At 49.5% G+C, this 19,441-nt stretch overlaps 1 protein-coding gene across 2 annotated transcripts in view; it reads left to right on the forward strand.

The window, feature by feature from the left end:
- The window catches only part of MAPRE3 (microtubule associated protein RP/EB family member 3), a 58,838-nt gene extending 39,397 nt beyond the window's left edge, over positions 1-19,441 (forward strand). The window contains exons 2-7 of one of the 2 annotated variants that reach the window (XM_010371262.2): positions 14,457-14,584; positions 15,570-15,715; positions 16,337-16,538; positions 17,823-17,977; positions 18,118-18,270; positions 18,527-19,441. In XM_010371262.2, coding sequence (XP_010369564.1) covers positions 14,464-14,584; positions 15,570-15,715; positions 16,337-16,538; positions 17,823-17,977; positions 18,118-18,270; positions 18,527-18,595 — 846 coding nt within the window. In that variant the 5' untranslated portion in view covers positions 14,457-14,463 and the 3' untranslated portion in view covers positions 18,596-19,441. The remainder of the gene's footprint in view (positions 1-14,456; positions 14,585-15,569; positions 15,716-16,336; positions 16,539-17,822; positions 17,978-18,117; positions 18,271-18,526) is intronic. The other variant, XM_010371263.2, reaches the window with a different exon arrangement.

Below are 19,441 nucleotides of genomic sequence, written 5' to 3' on the forward strand. Positions count from 1 at the left end.
TTTGGGTAGAAATTTAGATGGATCATTTTGAATCTTGGTGGATTCAGCCCCAATAATCCTACAAACATCTTGATGTTTGAAACTTTGTCCTCTTTCTGTTCTAAAGTGCCTCTCAAACAATTTTGTTCATCAAAGGTTCCTTGACTGGTGACTATAATTCTAAATTATCCTTGGTGAAATTATGGCATCTAGAAAAATAAGGCCACAAATCTGAGTGATAGCGTAAACGCATTTAAGAAGCAAGAATCTTCTGGGCCCGGGCACAGTGGCATGTGCCTGTAATGCCGGCTACTTGGAAGGCTGAGGAGGAGGATCACTTGAGCCCAGGAGTTCAAGACCAGCCTGGGCAACATAGTGGGACTTCATCTCAAAAATAAATACTTAAAAATTAAAGTTATGAAATTTATTTTAAAAAGAAGAAAAAATCTGAATTTGGATTTTTTGGAGGGAAAGGAGGGAAAAAGAAGCAGGAATATTTTGAGGCAGGAGTACAGGCTTAGGTTTAAACTGAGACAAAGCCATCATTCTGGGAACAGTCAGTCCAGAGAGTTGCTTGTGTAACTCAGGTTCAACTCCTCCCGCCCTAAGCAAATGCCTGGGCCTTCCAACTACAAACCCCAAGCACATTAACAGTTCTTAGAAGCCAGAAAGGCTTGGAGAGGAGAACTCTCCCAGAGCCAGACCTCCGTGGACAAAGCAAGAGAAGACTGAGGAAAGTTCTCATAGGGTGTGTTTGTAATCACCCAAAACTGGAAACAACCCTGATGTCCTCAGTGGGTGAATGAGTAAATTATGGTACATCCATATGTATGCCATTGTGTGGAATACTACTCAGCAATAAAGAGGAACCATTAATCCATGCAACAACTTGGATGGAAGTCAAAGGCACTATGCTGAGAAGAAAAAAAGCCAGTCTCAAAAAGTTACTGTATGATTTCATGTATATAACATTGACAAAATGACAAAATTATAGAGTGATAGGGAACAGATCTTTGGTGGCCAGGGGATAGGGTTGGGAGGAGGGCACAGCTATAAATGGGTAGCATAAGGGAGTTTCATTGAGATTATAGAACAGGTCTGTATTCTGGTAGGGTGGTGATTACATGTATCCATCCATGTGATAAAACTTCATGGAGTATATGACAAAAAAAGAGTATGTGTAAAAACTGGTGGAATCCAAATAAGGTCTATAGTTTATTTACAAATGTGCCAATGTGGATTTCCTGGTTTTAATAATTGTTATATAAGATGTTACTGGGGGAAACTGGATGAGGAGACATGAAATACATGGGAATTATTTGTTCTGTTTTGCAACTGTGAGTCTAAAATCATTTCAAAATAAAAAAGTTTACCAAAAATTGGAGGGACTCTCTTGGGAATCTCTTCAGTTTTTTACTAGAAAAGATAATATAGAATAAAGCCTCTGCAGAATTATAAATTGAATGCAGTTTCTAAACACTGTAATTTCATTTGTTGTAATTTTGATTTGGAAATTATTTTAAATATAGTATTAGCAATATTTTGTATTGTTGACTAAAATACTGTATACCCGAAAAGAAAATCCTTTGGAGAGTTTCCCTTCCAGATAAAATAACTCCTTAACCATGGCGTATGGAGCTACTGGTGATGTGGCTTTCGTCTGCCTTTTTAACCAAATCTCCTGCTCCAAGCATGACTCTGAGATGAGCTACTTGCAGTCCTTTCCCTCCTCCCCATGCATTCCCCTTTCCTCTTAACTCTTACCTGCCTGATGAGTTTCTCCTTCAAGACCCAGTTCAAACCATGCTTCCTTTACAAAGCTTTCCCTGATGCAGGAAGCAGAGTTGCTCCAACAGCTCCTGTATCTGGAGTTGGAGCATAATGTGTTGCCCTTTGGTTATTTCGTTCAGCTGTCTAGCTCTCACCTAAGTTCATGAATTTCTCGAGGGCCCAGAGTGGGTTCATTTGTTCCTATAGGTCCTGTTCTGGCACAGGGGCTGGCACACAGCATTGGGTGCTGAAGCACACACTCCCTAAATGGTGATGAGTGAGTGAGTGAATCTGAGGCTCTGCAGTGTCCTTAGAAAGCAATTTTGTCTATTCTTCCTGCCTTAATACATTTCCCACAAAATCAAACATTAAAAAGGGCTCTGATTAACCACAGTTAAACAAAGTTAATCAATATGTACAATATTATTTTCCAAACATTCAACTTAGTTAAGACTTTATTATATAAACACACTTCCCATCTTGCTTTTTATTTGTGATACAGCGTTGTGAGTAGCTGGAGAAAGATCATGAGTCGCACTCATGGGTCTTCTTGGACAGATAAGATCTAGAACTTGAGGGTAGCATGTGGAGTCTGAAGGGGGATGGGTGGGATATTGAGATAAGGAGCACAAGCCTACCTTTAATCTATATTTCTTTTCTTTCTTTTTTTTTTTTTTCTTTCTGAGATGGAGTTTCGCTCTTTGTTGGCCAGGCTGGAGTGCAGTGGCATGATATCGGCTGACTGCAACCTCCACCTCTCGGGTTCAAGCCATTCTCCTATCTCAGCCTCCCAAGTAGCTGGGATTACAGTTGCATGTCACCATGCCCAGCTAATTTTTGTATTTTTAGTAGAGATGGGGGTTTCACCATGTTGGCCGGGCTGGTCTCGAACTCCTGACCTCAGGTGATCCACCTTGGCCTCCCAAAGTGCTGGGATTACAGGCATGAGCCACAGCACCTGACCTAATCTATATTTCATTTCAAATTTTAACTGAAAGAACCAAGATGCTCTCCACCCTGCAGGCAGTCACTCACTATCTACCCGAAGTGCTACAGCAGACACACATGGCTGTGATGACAAATGCCTGATGTCCCTCTCCAGCTTCCTCCTGGGCAAATGATCAAGGACTCCACAATCATCTGCAGGTCTAGCTGCTGTCCCCACACTCCAACAAAATGACTCAGAGTTTCATCATTTCTTATTGCACAATCTAATGACCATATTGCCACCTCTGGTCTGGTAGCTTCATTAAACAGGGCAGATGACCTCCTCTTTGAAAGTGGCCCTCCCTTGGCTCCTGAGACATCGCCTTCTCTCCACCTCCTCTATTTTCATTGCATCCCTAACATTCCTCCAGGACTGAGTCATTGGTCTTATGCCCTTTTTAAAAAATAAAAGTAATCATAAATATGTTTCCCATGTCTAGAATTTCCCATTTTCTCTTCGCTGCTTTCTGGCATCCTGTCATCTTTAAAGGCCCAATTAGTTGTCACCTTCCTCCAGAAACCCTCTAACTGCTGATCCCCCTCTCATCTTTTTCATGTGCCTGGAACACTTAAAAGCCAAAGGTGCTTTCACTATTTAACACGTCATATATTCTGCTTTGTGGCATCCCTTGTTATTTTAGAAATTACTCTTACCTCTTCAACCAAAGAAAGGCTCCTTAATAAAGATAAGACTCATGCCTTGAAATGATCCCATGTCCTCATGATGCCTCACTGGGTGTTGAACACATTTTGTCAGTGGTCAGTAAGCACTTGCTGGTCAAGATGAAGGCAATGCTAGGCTGGGCCGGGTGGCTCATGCCTGTAATCCTAGCACTTTGGGAGGCTGAGGCAGGTGGATCACTTGAGGTCAGGAGTTCAAGACCAGCCTGGTCAACATGGTGAAACCTCATCTCTACTAAAAATACAAAAATTAGCTGGGTGTGGTGGTGCACACCTGTAATCCCAGCTATTCAGGAGGCTGAGGCAGGAGGATTGCTTGAACCAGGGAGATGTAGGTTGCAGTGAGCTCAGACCGTGCCATTGTACTCCAGCCTGGGCAACAGAGTGAGACTCCATCTCAAAAAAAAAAAAAAAAAGAGAGAGAGAGACAGAGGTTAAGGCAATGCTACAACGTCTTGAAAAAATAAGTATAAAGAAGAAAACTGGGCTAGGCATGGTGGCTCATGCCTGTAATCTCAACACTTTGGGAGGCTGAGGTGGGCGGATCACAAAGTCAAGAGTTTGAGACCAGCCTGGCCAATATGGTGAAACCCCATCTCTACTAAGAATACAAAAATTAGCCAAGCATGGTGACGGACGCCTGTAATCCCAGCTACTCGGGAGGCTGAGGCAGGAGAATTGCTTGAACCTGGGAGGTGGAGGTTGCAGTGAGCCGAGATCGTGCCACTGCACTCCAGCCTGGGCGACAGAGCAAGACTCCGTCTCGGGGGAAAAAAAAAAAAAGAAGAAGAAGAAAACCGGCCGTGCGCAGTGGCTCACGCCTGTAATCCCAGCACTTTGGGAGGCCGAGGCAGGTGGATCACAAGGTCAGGAGATCGAGACCAACCTGGCTAACTCAGTGAAACCCCGTCTCTAGTAAAAATACAAAAAATTAGCTGGGCGTGGTGGCAGGTGCCTATAGTCCCAGCTACTCGGGAGGCTGAGGCAGGAGAATGGCATGAACCCAGGAGGCAGAGCTTGGAGTGAGCCGAGATCGCGCCACTGCACTCCAGCCTGGGCGACAGAGCAAGACTCCATCTCAAAAAAAAAAGAAGAAAACCTCGGAAATTCCCTTTCCCTCCTCCTAATTCTCAAGGGGTGAAATCTGGGCAAGTCATCCTGCTCTAGAGCTGCGAAAAATCAAATCATCCTTCCGGCCCCAGTGTGGCGGTGTGGAAAGAACATGGGATTTGGGTTCAGTTGGCTGGGTTCAGCTCTGATCTTGCCAGTGGTTGATCTTGAACTTGGAAAAGTCACTGGAATCCTCAGCCTTCATTTCCTCATAAGCAAAATTGAGGTAATAAAGGCTTTCTGGAGCTGGACACTGGAATCCACAAGAGTGGCATTTCTGGTGGGAATTTCAGGCACCATGGTAGGGCAGGAGAGAAGCTATCTGCAGGTCTTCTGGAAGCTCTCCAGTGCATGTCCCCACTGGGGTGTGACTGTCTCCACGTAGGGTTAGTCTTACAGGACAGGCAGGTAGGGTAGAGTCTGAGGCCATGAGGAATGGCAGTCTACTGGAGAGGGCACAGAGAGTTCAACAAACACTGAAACTTAGTTTGTCCTGGATATCTTCAGGGTCGACTTTGTGGTGGAAAGGTTAAAGTATAAATGACTGTGCCCTGTCAAAAGGGCACAAGAAGTAAAACTGGGAGGATTTTGGGAGGGGACTGGATGTTAGGTGGAAGGTATGAGAGCAGAGAAGAGGGGCCTGAGCCTGGGGTCAGGGGAAAGTAGGCTAAACAATTCACAGGATGCAGACATTTCAGAGAAGTGTGAGGACATTATCACTTGGCCCTGGACAACAACTATAAGTCAGATAGTCCAAAAAGACATTGTTCCAAAGGAACATAAAGTGACATGGCTTGTATGTGTCCCCAGAGACATAGATGTGCTTTTGGAGCTTGAAAGATAATTAAGAAAACATCAGACCCACCAGGGCTGCTGCAAACATGACAGTTCCCTTCCCAACACGTCATGACAGCTGCTGCAGCTCCCTTCCCTCTCTATCCTGAGGCTAGCCACAGATGGGCCAACAGCCCGCCCCCAGAGTAGACCAAGCAGAGAGGTGCTCCCAGAAGTTACCAGGTTCCATCCTCGGAACCATCCTAAAATCCTTTTCTGGGAAGTCCAGCAGCACCACGTTATATGCATTAGAGGAAGATAGTTTAAATCCCTTGCCAAGGTTCCCAAGGCTTCGTGCTGCATCTGTTTGCGTGTGGCCAGGGAGTGCAGCTAGCATTCTCCTCTCCTTCCTTCTCCATGTAGCCAACGGTACCGCCTCAGGGTCAACAAACAAGAAACAAAACCAGAAAACCACACTTTCTGAGTCCACCTGTCATCTGAACCCCCCAAACCCTAGTTTAACCTCTCCCATTCATTCATTCATTCATTCATTCATTAAATATATAGGTACTGAGCAGCTATTGTGCACTGAGCCCTGAGCCAGTATTAATTGAGGAAAGAAATTGGCAACATCGCTCCGAAAGCACAGCTCTGTTTTTCTGCCTGGGGCAGCAGAGAGTGGATACCCAAGGCTGTCCCTGCTCTCTCCCTGCTCAGGACCCTGACCAGAGGGTCTGTGGCAATTGGGTCAGGGTGCAGGAAAGAAGACAGTGAGTCAGATATGTGTATGTCAGTGATCTTGCCTATCAGTAAAGTTGCTCAGCCCCCAAGGCAGGGCGATGGTGAACCTTTGGCTCCCGCCAGCAGTACCCATTATCCTCTCAACAGCCCCATGCTCAATCATACCGTCATTCTGCTGCTTCATGAAAACTGAGGCTTGGATACCTTCGCCTACTTGCTTGTGTCTCACAGGCAGCAAATGGCAAAGCCTGCAGCCAAGTCACGCTGTCTACCTTCTGCTGGGAGCCTTGGATTGCTGGGTGACTCCATGGACATTTGTTGACCTAAAAAGTAGGTGTTTGAGGAACTGAAAGATCTCCAGCAAAGAACCTTTAGAAAGAAAAGATTGCCTTTCTATCTGCCCACCTAGATGAACTCTACTAAAATTGAATGATTTTAGCGATGAGAAATTGTTTACTATACTGCAGGGTTTCCATTAACCCTCGAAGTTATGGTCAGATAGAGTAACCTAGCCAGAACCTCCCCCAAGGACTCCTTCCCTGGCTAGCAGCTACAGGGATGTGGCACCATTATCCCAACCAGCCTGGGGAGAGCCTTGGTAAGAGTTCAGATCTAGCCAGGTGTGGTGGCTCATGCCTGTAATCCCAGCACTTTGGGAAGCCGAGACGGGCGGATCACAAGGTCAGGAGTTCGAGACCATCCTGGCTAACACGGTGAAACCCCATCTCTACTAAAAATACAAAAAATTAGCCGGGCGTGGTGGCAGGTGCCTGTAGTCCCAGCTTCTCGGGAGGCTGAGGCAGGAGAATGGCGTGAACCCAGGAGGCGGAGCTTGCAGTGAGCTGAGATTGTGTCACTGCACTCTAACCTGGGCGACAGAGCAAGACTCCGTCTCAAAAAAAAAAAAAAAAAAAAAAGTTCAGATCATTATTCAGCAGGACATGTCCAGAACCTAGGTGGCTGGAACTTCAGTAGGGCTCAGGGTCTTAGAGTTGTGACCTAAAATTGTTGTGAGAACAAAATCCTGAAGGTGTTTCAGTCCCTACCTGAACCCCAGCCATCCAGATCCCTGTCCTGGATCTATGGGAAGGGGTGCATGTTGGGCTCCTGGCCGACCCTGCAACTACTCCACTTGCCCCATCTCTGCATTGACTAATCCAGCTTTGAGAGGCTGAGCCTCTCGATGAGTCAGGTCCTTGCTCAGTCATAAGAAGAAGGTGATTGGCCGGGTCTGCCAGGGCTTTGTGACCCGCTGGCTGGCTCCCCAGCCCCTCAGAACCCCTCAGCCCCACCTGCACATACTGCCTCCATGCAAGCCCAGAATAACCTGGATATGTGACTCACGGGGGTAGGAGTAGCAATTTTGCAGATTTTCCAAACAGGTGACTTCAGCCCCCTGGGCCTGGGCAGGAAGGGGTAGCCCAGTGACAATGGGCATAGCCCCACTTCAGGAACCGGAAAAGTGCTGGCTGGCTCTGCGGAGGTCTCTCTCCTCTGATCCCACAGCGTCTGTTCCAGTTGTGTTGGCCGGTAGGATGGCGTCTACAAAGCAGGCTATATGGGAGTTGGGGAGGGATTGTGGTCAGAGCCCAGCTTTGGGAAGCCCATGTGGCTGTCTCAAGGCAAAGCTGCAGAGAAAAGTTCTGTAGTCTGTCTCCCTTCTGGACTGGCCATTCCGTGGTCTCAGAGACCAGAAGCTGGCTGTGTGTCAGGCACCTACTCCTCAAACAAATGCCCTTAGATTCTGTCTATCCCCGTGATGCTGACAGCACTTGCCAAATACATACTGAATGTCAGGCTCTGTGCTCAGCACTGTGTACACATGGCTCACTTAATCCTCATAACTGTTCTGTGAAGTGAGAGTTGTCACTGTCCCCATTTTATAGATGAGGAAACTGAGACCTAAAGTCAAGTCAGACAACTAGGAAATGGTACAGTTAGGATTTGAACCCACGTGATGTGCCTGGAGATCCAGTGTTCTTAAGCACTACCTTTTTGGAGCTTGCTGGAGGCATGCTGGCCACCTCCTTCAGGACTGATAGACCTGGTGTGTCTTTCATAGCCACACTGGGCAGAGGGTGGAGGCCTGGAAACTGCAGGGAGTTCTTTCAGGTACCAGCCAGAATAGGGCTAAATTTGAGGTAAAAGGAGATCTAGAGAATTAGAGAAGACTGAGGGCCCCTAAATTACCCTTAAGACATATTTGTGGAAGATAGACTTAAAAACAAAAAGCCAAAATTAGATTTAGGCTGGTGATAAGGTCATTAAATAATAGAATGTGAAGTTTCAGTTGTGCAGCCTTACTGGCCATCTTTATGATTTAAGAATATAAGTGCCTAGATCTAAGTGCAGTCCTAATTGCCTGGGAAGGAAGCAGATGGTCTCTAGAAACTCTTCTGACCATGGGTTAGTAGGATTTGGTTTTGATGACCATTTTTAAGGCCTCAGTCTGCAGAATGACCAGCAGCTTCCCCTCCCACAGTGAGAGCTATAATTGCCTTTCCTAGTTGCCGGTGAATGCACCATGAACCTTATAGGCCTAGTATAGGAAATGACTCAGCAAAATCACCAGATTAAACCTCCTCAACTTTTCTTTCCCTTGACTCCATTCCTGATAGCAGAGCAGGCATTTCCCAAGGCCACGTTGTCGGTCTGATCCTCGAATGGGGATCTGCCTGGATGGTGACATGCCACAATCCAATCAGGGTCTGTTTCTCCTAACAGTCACGTGTGCCAAAGATCTTGGTAGAAACATGTGGATGGGATTGGAAGACACTGCTACTACATTTCTTGGGACACAGCCTGCCCACTCCGAGTGGCTACCTACCATTCACTCTGGGGAGGTGAAGGAGCTCTTGGGAACAAGTGCGTTATTATTAAGAGTTTCATCAGGTTATGTCTTTGCTGTAATTGGAGGCAGCTGGTCCACTTAGACCCTGATGCTTGGGCAAATACTTTATACACCTCTGCCCCCAGCAGCTGGTCTGGTGTGAGTCCAGGCCCAAGTCAACCCCCAATGCAAAAGGCAATCAGAAGTTGGACCTGTTTGGTGAGTTCAAACTGTGGTTTTGGGGGATACGGAGGCTGGCTCAGTTCAGTCCAGGATCTTAGAACAGCCCCAATGCTCCAGGCCCCTCAGCCAGCCCAGCTCTTAGAGGCTCCCAATTTGAGCTCTAAATTGAGCTCTGGAAAGGGGGGTTGGAGGATGAGGGAGACATTTAAAGGAGTTTTTGCTCAGGACCTGGGTGCCACCTGCTGGCCATGTTTAGTTCTATTTACAGAGCCAAAGCTAGGAGAGGAAAATTAAAAGGGCATCCCGCCCTCCCCAGTGTGATGAGGGGTAAGGAAACAAGGAGGCTGTTTCTTCATGCTGCCCTAGTAAATGCAGCAGAGAATTCCTGCAGAGACCTCTGGGCACGCTGGATGAGTCCTCCTGAGCCAAATGGACCTCCACTAGAGCAGAGTATAGCCCCAGTTGAGAGGACCTGAGCGAATCATGAGTGGGGACTGAGGGAGGCTCTGTTCCTGCTGCTAGCTACCTGCTTCCCCAGAAGCCCCATAGTGGGTAACAGCATGATTCATTGCTGGGCCCTGAAAGGAGCCATTTTTTCCAGCTTCCTTCGCACAGGCACTGCTGCCACTCATGGGACCCCAGAGTCAGACCAAAGGTGTAGAAAATACCCTCCCGTCATCAGGCATTGACAAAACTGGGTCAATGCTGAGAAGACCTGGTCATTTTTCAAGTAGCTATGTGGCTCTTAGTGACTCTTAGAAGCCCTAAAAGCAAGGCCTTTAGTTGCGTTCTAAACTCTAGGGAAACTGGAGATTTTCCCTGTGTACCAAGGACTGGCTAGCATTTTCCCCCAGATAAGTGGCAGAACATCCCAACGTTCCAGCCTTTGCCATTGCAACAAAAGCCAGTAAATCCCGGCTAAGTATGCATATCAAATGAAAGCTGTGGTTCTCATACGTGGCTGTGCACCAGAATGACCTGGAGTATTCTTTAAAATTATATATATGTGTGTGTATGTGTGTGTGTGTGTGTGTGTAAAATAGGTGCATATAACATGTAATGTATATATGATATATTATATACACACACACTTGGGCTGCACTCAAGCCTCTTGAAGTCTCTGCAGGAGAAGCCGGTGGACTCTCCTAGTAAAGAACCTCTGCAATGCATGGAGGAGGCCTGAACCATTAGCAGGTCCAATCCTGTGGAACCAGGAAAGCTGCCCTCAGGCCGGAAGACCCTTGAGGCTCAAACAATTTCAGTCAAAAACTGGAGGATATGTTTGGACTAAGACCATTGCCTTTCCTTTTCTTCAGTAGTCAGTCCTTGAAATTCATATTCTTTAAACAGAACAGAATCCCTAAAGTGACTCGGGAACTCCCAGGACCAACCTAAGACTACTTGCCCCCAGAACCACCCCAGACCAGACCAGCCCCTCTGAGGCCTGTCAGCCACAGCTGGCCCAGAATCACTCTGCCCCAGGGGCCTCATAAGGAAGTGAGTCTCTGAGCCTGTGGAACGCTCTTGCAGAGTCATTCTGGACAGTTCCCGGAATAGCTGGTGCCCTCTGTACCAGCTCCTGGCCGTCCTCTTCATCCTCCCTGGGGACCTGGCAGAGTCTGACCACTCTGGCCCTGGGGCCATTCACATCCGTCTCTCTACCTCTGAGTGCCCTCCCCTTCCCACTTCCGGTAGCACTTGCTGTTTCCAGCACACTTTTGAGCATTTGGTTATACTGTTCTCATAGGTGCATCACTCTCCCCAATAAGATTATGAACTCCTTCAGGACAGGGGCAAATCTTTTCAGTTTATTGCAGTTCACAACAAAATAATACTCATCAAAATTAGATGCCCTTTCCTTGACCCTACCCACTCTGCCCCTTCGGCAAGCTTAGCGTCCATCCATCCATCCACTCCTCCTCCTGTTACTTTAGGTGCGTCCTGGGAACTGGGAAACACTCCCCTAACTCTGGTCTGCAATTCCACTCCACCAATATGGTTAGGCAGTTATTATCCACCAAGAACTGGCGTGGAACCCGAAAGTGAATGGAACACAACCTGGCCATTGAAGAGCTTACAGTCAGGTGGAAGGGGCAGGCACACAATAATTTTTTTTTTTTTTTTTTGGAGACAGAGTCTGGCTCTGTCACCCAGGCTGGAGTGCAGTGGCGTGATCTTGGCTCACAGCAACCTCCACCTCCGAGTTCAAGCAATTCTCCTGCCTCAGCCTCCCTAGTAGCTAGGATTATACCCCTGGCTAATTTTTGTATTTTTAGTAGAGACGGGGTTTTGTCATGTTGGCCAGGCTTGTCTCGAACTCCTGGCTTAGGTGATCGGCCCCCCCTCAGCCTCCCAAAGTGCTGGCATTACAGGCATGAGCCACCGCACCAGGTCTCACACACATGATTTCAAGAGACTGTGCGGGACGCCATGAAGAGCCGTGCCCAGGGTGCTGTGGGATCACAGGAACAGGCCTCCCACAGAGGGGTCAGAGAAAGTCTCCTGGAGCTAAAGTAGAGTCCTGAGGCTGAAGCTGGTGGAGGGGGAATGGCAGGGGATGGCAGGGGGACCCAGGCCAGAAGGTGATGAGACACGATTTAGAACGAGGAGAGGACACAAGGCATCACTCCGTTGTTCAGCGTTACTGAACGTCTTGCCTGTGACAGGCCTGGATACCCCACGCTTGGCTTCAAGGCACTTCCGACAGGGGCACAAGCATTTAAAAGTCCAGTGGTGAGCGCAGGGGCCAAGATGCAGGGCAGTGGGCGCAGAGCCGTTGTGGAGGAGGAGGCTCAAATGTAGTCAACATTACTCTCGGAAAGCTCTGAAATTGCCAGGTCCTGAGTCTTTAGGAGCTCCCACGACAATAATTCATTTCTGTTTCTCTTGGCTTTTTGGCCCCACCTGGCCTCCCTTTGCTGGGCAATGAAGGACAAGGTTTATTTTTCAAAAGAGGAAGAACTAGGAATAAAGAAGAGGGTTTTCTCTCATGATTTTTCTTCAAAGCATTCATTTAAGTTAAACGTGCTCCGTCCTGTGTGCTTGGGGTCAGGGGTGGGAACGTGAGGGGCACACAGCTCTGCAGATGCCTTGCTGAGCCTCCCTCTCTAAAGCAGTACTGCTCAAAACAGGACCACGCCTGCAGATCCTCTGGGCATCTTGGTCAAAGGCAGTTTCTCATTTAGTAGGTCTGGAGGAGGGCAAGAGAATTGGAATTTTTAACTGGCTGATCCCCATATGGCCCCAGTGCTACAGGTCTGGAGCCACAGTTGAGAACCATGGAGCAGAGAATGAACTTTCAGGTGGGGACAGCATTCCAGACAGAGGGTGAGTAGGAAGCTACCTATGGCTCCTAACTGTGGGAGCAAAGTGGGAGATAAGGCTGAAGAGGTGGGGTCCCCTTATGAGTTTGATAAGTGGTCAGGAGGAGTCACATGATAACAGCAGATGCCTGCAACAGATAGGGAAATATTCTTCCTGTAAGAATATAGGGTGTGTAAGATGTATTCTTATTTCACAGAAACACTTTACATATTAAACCTGGAGAAATATTCTTCATTCGCTCCAGAAACACATGTCCTCACAATTCTCGGAAAACACAGTCCTTTTGACCTATCTTGTTTCTCCATTTCTGATAAAGAACTGGTTACAAGAAGTATGTCCTCCTTTTCTTAACAGCGCAAGTCAGTTAGCAGCAGCAACTGACCCTTGGCCTCTGTGGGGTGAGAAGGAGGCTCACTGCTGGCTGCACTCCAACTGCTGGTTTCAGTGCGGGAACATAGGGTCAGAGTGGCCAAAAGAAGCCAGAAATCCCAAGTTGTTAAACATCTCAACTTTAAAATATTGGGCACTAATTCAAAACTGTTTCCAACACTATGAGTGCTAAACAGTTTAAGTCTGCAAGGTAAATTCGGCCAAGGAGTGTCTCTTTTACGACTGCTGGCTGAAAGGACTTCAAGTGGGGGAGGGGGGTGGCCAGGCCTGCTTTTAGCTAGATTCTGATGACAGCAGTGTCAAGGATGGATTAGGAGGAGGGGGAGACTGAAGGCTAGAAGGCCTTTTAGGAGGCTCCTGCTAGCCTGGGCTAGAGAGAAAATACAATCAGCCCTCCACATCTGTGGGTTCCACATCTGTGGATTCAGTCAAATACCAATAAAAAATATTCAGGATATAAAAAGGATTGTTGCATCGCCTACAGACTTTTTTTTCGTGTCATGATTTCCTAAACAATACAGTGTAACAACTATTTACATCAAAGTGACATGGTAGTAGGTATTATAAGTAAATCATACAGGAGGGTTGTGTAGATTAACTGTAAATACTACATCATTTTATATAAGGGACTTGACTGTGCATTGACTTTGGTACATGGGGATGTTCTGGAACAAATTCCCTCATGAATACCAAGGGACAACGGTATGTATAAATCCTGAAGGTAAGCAGAACAGGGTGGATTGGGGAAGTGGGGTTCCAGGACTTGAGGAATGAGAATTAATAGGTGCATGAGGGAGAGTAGGCTGTCTGAGATGACCCCGCAGGTTTCTAAGGTGGTGATTGATGGCTGGTGGTGACATTCACTGGGATAATGAATACAGGAGCCAGAAGCATATTCTAAGGGAAGGTTGTGGACAAGCAAAATTTAGATGCGTCTGCGTCAGCCACAGGAATATGGAATCTGAAGTCAGAACAGAGGCAAAGGTTAGCTGGCTTTCTAAAACACAAATCTGGTCAGGTTACTGTCTGCTTAAACCCTCTAATGGTTTCCCGTCATCCAAACAGAAAGTCCAGATTCCTCCTCCTGGTAAACAAGGCCCTGGCAACCTGTCCCTGCCAACCTCATTGTGCCACACCCCAACAGAAAAATCTGCTCCCTGGGCCTGCTCCACAACTCAGAGTGCCCGGAATAAGCTCTGCCTTTGTTCTTGCTAGACCCTGTTCCAGAACATCCCCCCATACCAAAGTCAAATACCTTCCACCCATCCCTTTTTATGTCTGGAAAATTCCTCTTCTTTTCAGGCTCCAACATCTCTGCTCTGAAGCCTTTGCTGACCCTGCCCAGCAGATACGTTTACGCCCTTCTTTGTGCTGTCCCTGAACATTTATGTGCCTGTTTCACTGCCCCATCGCTCCCTACTGAGGGGATCTGCCTGTCTGTAAATGCCTCAAGGCAGGGGCCATATCTTAATTAACTTGGAATTACTGGCTCCTGGCGCACATCTAGCATATAGTAGATGCTCATGAAATGTCTAAGGAATAAAGACCCTCCCTCTGGGGGTAAACTGCGAGGGCAATCTGGAGGGAATGTTTCTTACTTCCCAGGATCATACAGCCCATCTCTCATGACAGCTAAGGAGCTGCATGAGGCCCCAGTGCTGACCTCACCTTTTTTCTTGCTTTCCAGCTGGGGTATGGCCGTCAATGTGTACTCCACATCTGTGACCAGTGAAAATCTGAGTCGCCATGATATGCTTGCATGGGTCAACGACTCCCTGCACCTCAACTATACCAAGATAGAACAGCTCTGTTCAGGTAAGAGGCTGGGAATATGGGAAGTGGCCCTGCTGGAAGGAAAGGAAAGAAAGGTTGGAAGGCAGAGCAGCCACGGCAGGGAATATACAGTCATGCATGGCTGAATGACTGATGTGCCCAGAGAAATGCATCCTTAGGCGATGCTGTTGTTGTGTGAACATCACAGAGTGTATTTACACAAACCTGGATGGCGTAACCTACTACACACCTCGGCTATATGGTATAGCCTACTACTCCTAGGCTAAAAACAAGCACAGCATGTTTCTGTACTAAATACTGCAGACAGTTTTAACACATGATAAGTATTTGCACATCTAAACACACCTAAACATAGAAAAGGTATAATAAAAAGATGGTATATATAATCCTATGGGATCACCATCATATATGTGGTTCATCACTGACCAAACCATCTTTATGCAGCCCATGGCTGTAGCTTGTGATTAGACTAAGGAGGAGAGCTGGAGGCCCTGAACCAGTCAGACTATCTGGAGCTGAAGTCAAGAAATGGAAGCAGGGAAAGAGAAGAGTAGGAGAGGCACCGTGAAGGACTGCAGGGAAAGGAGGAGCGGGGAGCTGAGAGCCAGGATGGTGGCAGAGCCACAGGTCTGACCTCATCTCTCTGGGTCCAGCTCTCAGCTCTTCTGGTAGTGCAACCTTGGGCAATTCACTCTGCTGCCTTAGGCCTCAGTTTTCCCATCCATAAGATGGAGATAATATCACCAACTAACTAGAGTTGCTGTTGGGATTACCCTACCTACATGCAGTGTGTGATGTGGTGCTGGTACATAATGTGCATCAATAAATAGTCATCACTCTTCTTCGTGGAAAGCTGGGGGGATTCTGGCCATGTCTCTGCTGAAAGTAGGACTGGCCCCAACCCCAGAACAAGGAGAGAGAAGAGAAGATGGGGTTTGGGGAAGTGAGAGAGCAGCCCACAGAAGGAGAGCAGTGAGACCCCTCAGCCAGCTGTCCTTCTCCACAGGGGCAGCCTACTGCCAGTTCATGGACATGCTCTTCCCTGGCTGTGTGCACTTGAGGAAAGTGAAGTTCCAGGCCAAACTAGAGCATGAATACATCCACAACTTCAAGGTGCTGCAAGCAGCTTTCAAGAAGATGGGTGTTGACAAAGTAGGTGCCTGCGCTCCGGGGGGGGGGCCCAAGGAGCAGTGTGACCCTGGGGAAGAAGAGGACCCACCAGCCCGGGCAACTGGGGCTCCTGGGGTCATTCCAGTGCTCGCGCCTCCCTCCACCTCCCGACTCTCCAGAGGGAATTTTCCCCCCTTTCAAGGCACAATGGAAAAGCCCACAACACTTGACATCCCATCATGACAACAGCCCTTTCCCTTCCTCCTCTCTGGACCCTGCCCACCCTAACACTGAGCTCTGTGTACTGCTCCTGTGAAGTTCCACCTCTCTCTGTCTCTGTAGGGCCCAAGAAAGTGTCTTTGCTCACTCTCCTGCCTCGGTGGCTGCAAACCCCCAGCCCACACGCAGGCAGTAGAGCCGAGGGACGCCTCCCCACACAGTTCTTCCACACGGTGCCTGTAGAGAAGGGATGCCTCTGGATCTGAGACCAGGGCCTGCCAGCCTACCTGTCTGCTGTGGTGCTGTGGGAGGGGGGCAAGTGGAGAAGGCGGAGGACGCTGCAGCCCAGGGGCTGGCTTTCCTGAGAGCAGTGGCCCTCAGCAGAGAAAGGCGGCCCTACAGCAGCAGGTGGCTAAAGTACTCTGCTTATGTGGTCTATTTCAGATCATTCCTGTAGAGAAATTAGTGAAAGGAAAATTCCAAGATAATTTTGAGTTTATTCAGTGGTTTAAGAAATTCTTTGACGCAAACTATGATGGAAAGGATTACAACCCTCTGCTGGCGCGGCAGGGCCAGGACGTAGCGCCACCTCCTAACCCAGGTGATCAGATCTTCAACAAATCCAAGAAACTCATTGGCACAGCAGGTAACGTGCCCGAGCCGGGGGAGGGAGCATGGGGGGCCGGGCCGGCAGGCCTCTACAGCCAGGAATGCCCCCTGGGCCACGGCCCGGCCCTGCCAGCCTGGAGGAGACTTGTTATCACGGAGTTCGGATGACGCCGCCTGCTGGCCGCTTAGACCGGGGGAGTGAAAGTAGTGGGTGAGAGAGCTCCACAAATTGCTCCAAGAGGAGAGCCACCAGCACCAGCCATGGTGGCAGCTGGGGTAGGAGGCCCAAGACACTTTTTCTCGTAGCACGAGCTAACTTGTTTGCCTCAAGATGGTGGGGCAGCAAGGTGACTTGGTTTCTCCGTCCAGGTGCATCCAGGCCAAGAGCCTGGTGCCAGCACCACAGCCCCTTCTTGCCCCCTGCCCATTGGATGGCCAGGGGCGGGAGTTACCAAGCTGGATCACACCTTCCCCCACTCCAAAGGCCCAACAGTCCTAAGTCCTCGAAAGATGAGTCTCTAGAAACGAGGCTTTGTCTGAGTCCTGGAGGGGAAGGGAGAGAAGCAACAGGGCCTTTGGGAAGCAGCAGCCTTGGGAGGGGAAGGGAGAGAAGCAGCCCCAGCCCGCGTCGGACCCCGTCATAGCAGAGCCACCTCCTCTGTCTGCACTGCTGTTCTGCCTGGGCCTGCCCCACTCGCCCGCCTGCTTGCTTTGCACTAGAAACAGCCCGCTCTGTCTAGGGAGGTGCAGTCACTAGTGAGCAATTTGCCACGGCATGCTGGCTGCGCTGGGGAGGAGCTGGGGTCCCTGATTTGGCCACCGCTGTGCAGATACCTGGTCCAGCCCAGCAGAGGGCAACAGAGCCCATCCTGACATAGGGCCCCGGGAGGGGCAACCACCCAGAGACAATGGCTTTGGGCTGGGGCTTCTGTTAGGAAAGACCCTGTGCCAGCTGCCTTTCCTCTAGCTATCAGTACGAGAGGGACCCAAACCGTTCCAACTCCACTTCCCCAAATTTGCTGTCCTAATTTCTCTCCTCTATCCCTCAGGCCAGCTGTCTCCCTGCCCCAACACCTCACACCTTCTTTAGTTCCCTATAGTTTCTGCTCTCCCAGGCTTGCCAAATGGCTGCCCAGCTGCTGGAGTGTCCATGTGGCCAAGGCTCGGGGCCTAGCTGTAGATGCCCTTCCTGGGGTGGGGGCAGGGGGGTGAGAGTGCCTGCCTGTCGCATGGGCCTGCCCCCGCAGTCCTCACACCAGGCTGTCTCCTGCCACGTGCGCTGTGGGCTCACGTGGACTCACCTGACTCTTCCTCTGGGCAGTTCCACAGAGGACGTCCCCCACAGGCCCAAAAAACATGCAGACCTCTGGCCGGCTGAGCACCGTGGCCCCCCCCTGCATTCTCCGGAAGAATCCTCCATCAGCCCGAAATGGTGGCCATGAGACTGATGCCCAAATTCTTGAACTCAACCAACAGGTGAGTGGGATAGGTAAAGGTAGCTGAGATAGCCCTGTCACCAAAGCCAGGCCCTTGGGGTGTCTGCAGGGACAAGAAAGGGCAGGCAGGGGAGCCTGAGGTGGGGACCTCTGGCTTGACACCACTTTGTCCCCAAGCAGCTGGTGGACTTGAAGCTGACAGTGGATGGGCTAGAGAAGGAACGTGACTTCTACTTCAGCAAACTTCGTGACATCGAGCTCATCTGCCAGGAGCATGAAAGTGAAAACAGCCCTGTTATCTCAGGCATCATTGGCATCCTCTATGCCACGGAGGTGAGCACTCCCAGGCCCATTGGGCACTCCCTAGTCTGGCCTGGCCCTAAGACCAGAAGTGTGATAGGGCTAGAAGGGACCGTGGAGAAAATTTACTGATGAGAGAGTGGTAAAGTTACTAGCCCAGGGTCCCACAAGCCCCCCATTAGCAGGGCTCCCAGGCTCTTGACCCCTTGCTCTTCAGCTACCTACAGAACCTGAGAAGCCCTGACTGGCCTGCCTGGCCCACCAGTTTCCTCTCCTTCCCACCCTCCAGGAAGGATTCGCACCCCCTGAGGACGATGAGATTGAAGAGCATCAACAAGAAGACCAGGACGAATACTGAGGGCAGCCACAGCCCTGGCTGACTGCACGGCTTCCCCATGCCTCCCTCCCTGCTCCACTCCCACATTATAGTCCTTTCCTAACACGGTCGGCTGGGTGCTTTGTGTCAGTGCCGCAGCACTGGGGAGCCAGACGAGCAGGGCTTGGGGGCATGGGGCCGGAAAGCAGGCAGAAGACCGTCCTGGGTGGCGCTGGCCCAGTTGGCGGGACCCCTGTCCACACCCACCCTATTTATTTCTGTTGTCTCTCTGTTGTGTCGCCCAACACTTCCCAGGGTGCTGCTGCCACCCACCCCAGCCAGCCACCTGCTCCCGACAGCCAGCAGCTGTGTATTTGACAAAGTCATTGGTATATTTTTACTTACTGGATTCTCCTTGCACTTTACCTGTTCTTTTCCAGAGCTAACAGCACGGGCTCGGGGCAGTGTGCCTGGCTTGGCTTCCCTTCCCCATGGCTGGGGGCTGGGGTCAGACTCACCCATTCTAATTTATTTTGTCTTTTGGCTTCTCAGTAACTGAGGGGAAGGCTGATGTCAGGAGAGGGAGAGGGGGCTGAGGAGGTAGTGCCGTAGGCCCAGGGGGTCAGGGAGAGGGAGGGGGGCATGTGAGGGATGGAAATGACCTCCTGGCACCAGGCTCACCCACCCAAGGCTCCCTGCCCCAGCACCGAAGCCCAGTGCTGCCCTGAGGCCCCCAGCCACTCGCTCCAGCAGCCTGGTTCACCACACAGACTCTGCCTGGACCCCATTGTCTGTCTGCTTCCCACCCGCCCTGCCCACCCCCTGCCCCTCAGGCACCAGCCTGCATATGTGTTCACTTTTATTTAAATAAACTTGTGCGGTAAAAGT

Source organism: Rhinopithecus roxellana, chromosome 17 (assembly GCF_007565055.1).
Source record: "Rhinopithecus roxellana isolate Shanxi Qingling chromosome 17, ASM756505v1, whole genome shotgun sequence".
Taxonomy (NCBI): Eukaryota; Metazoa; Chordata; class Mammalia; order Primates; family Cercopithecidae; genus Rhinopithecus; species Rhinopithecus roxellana.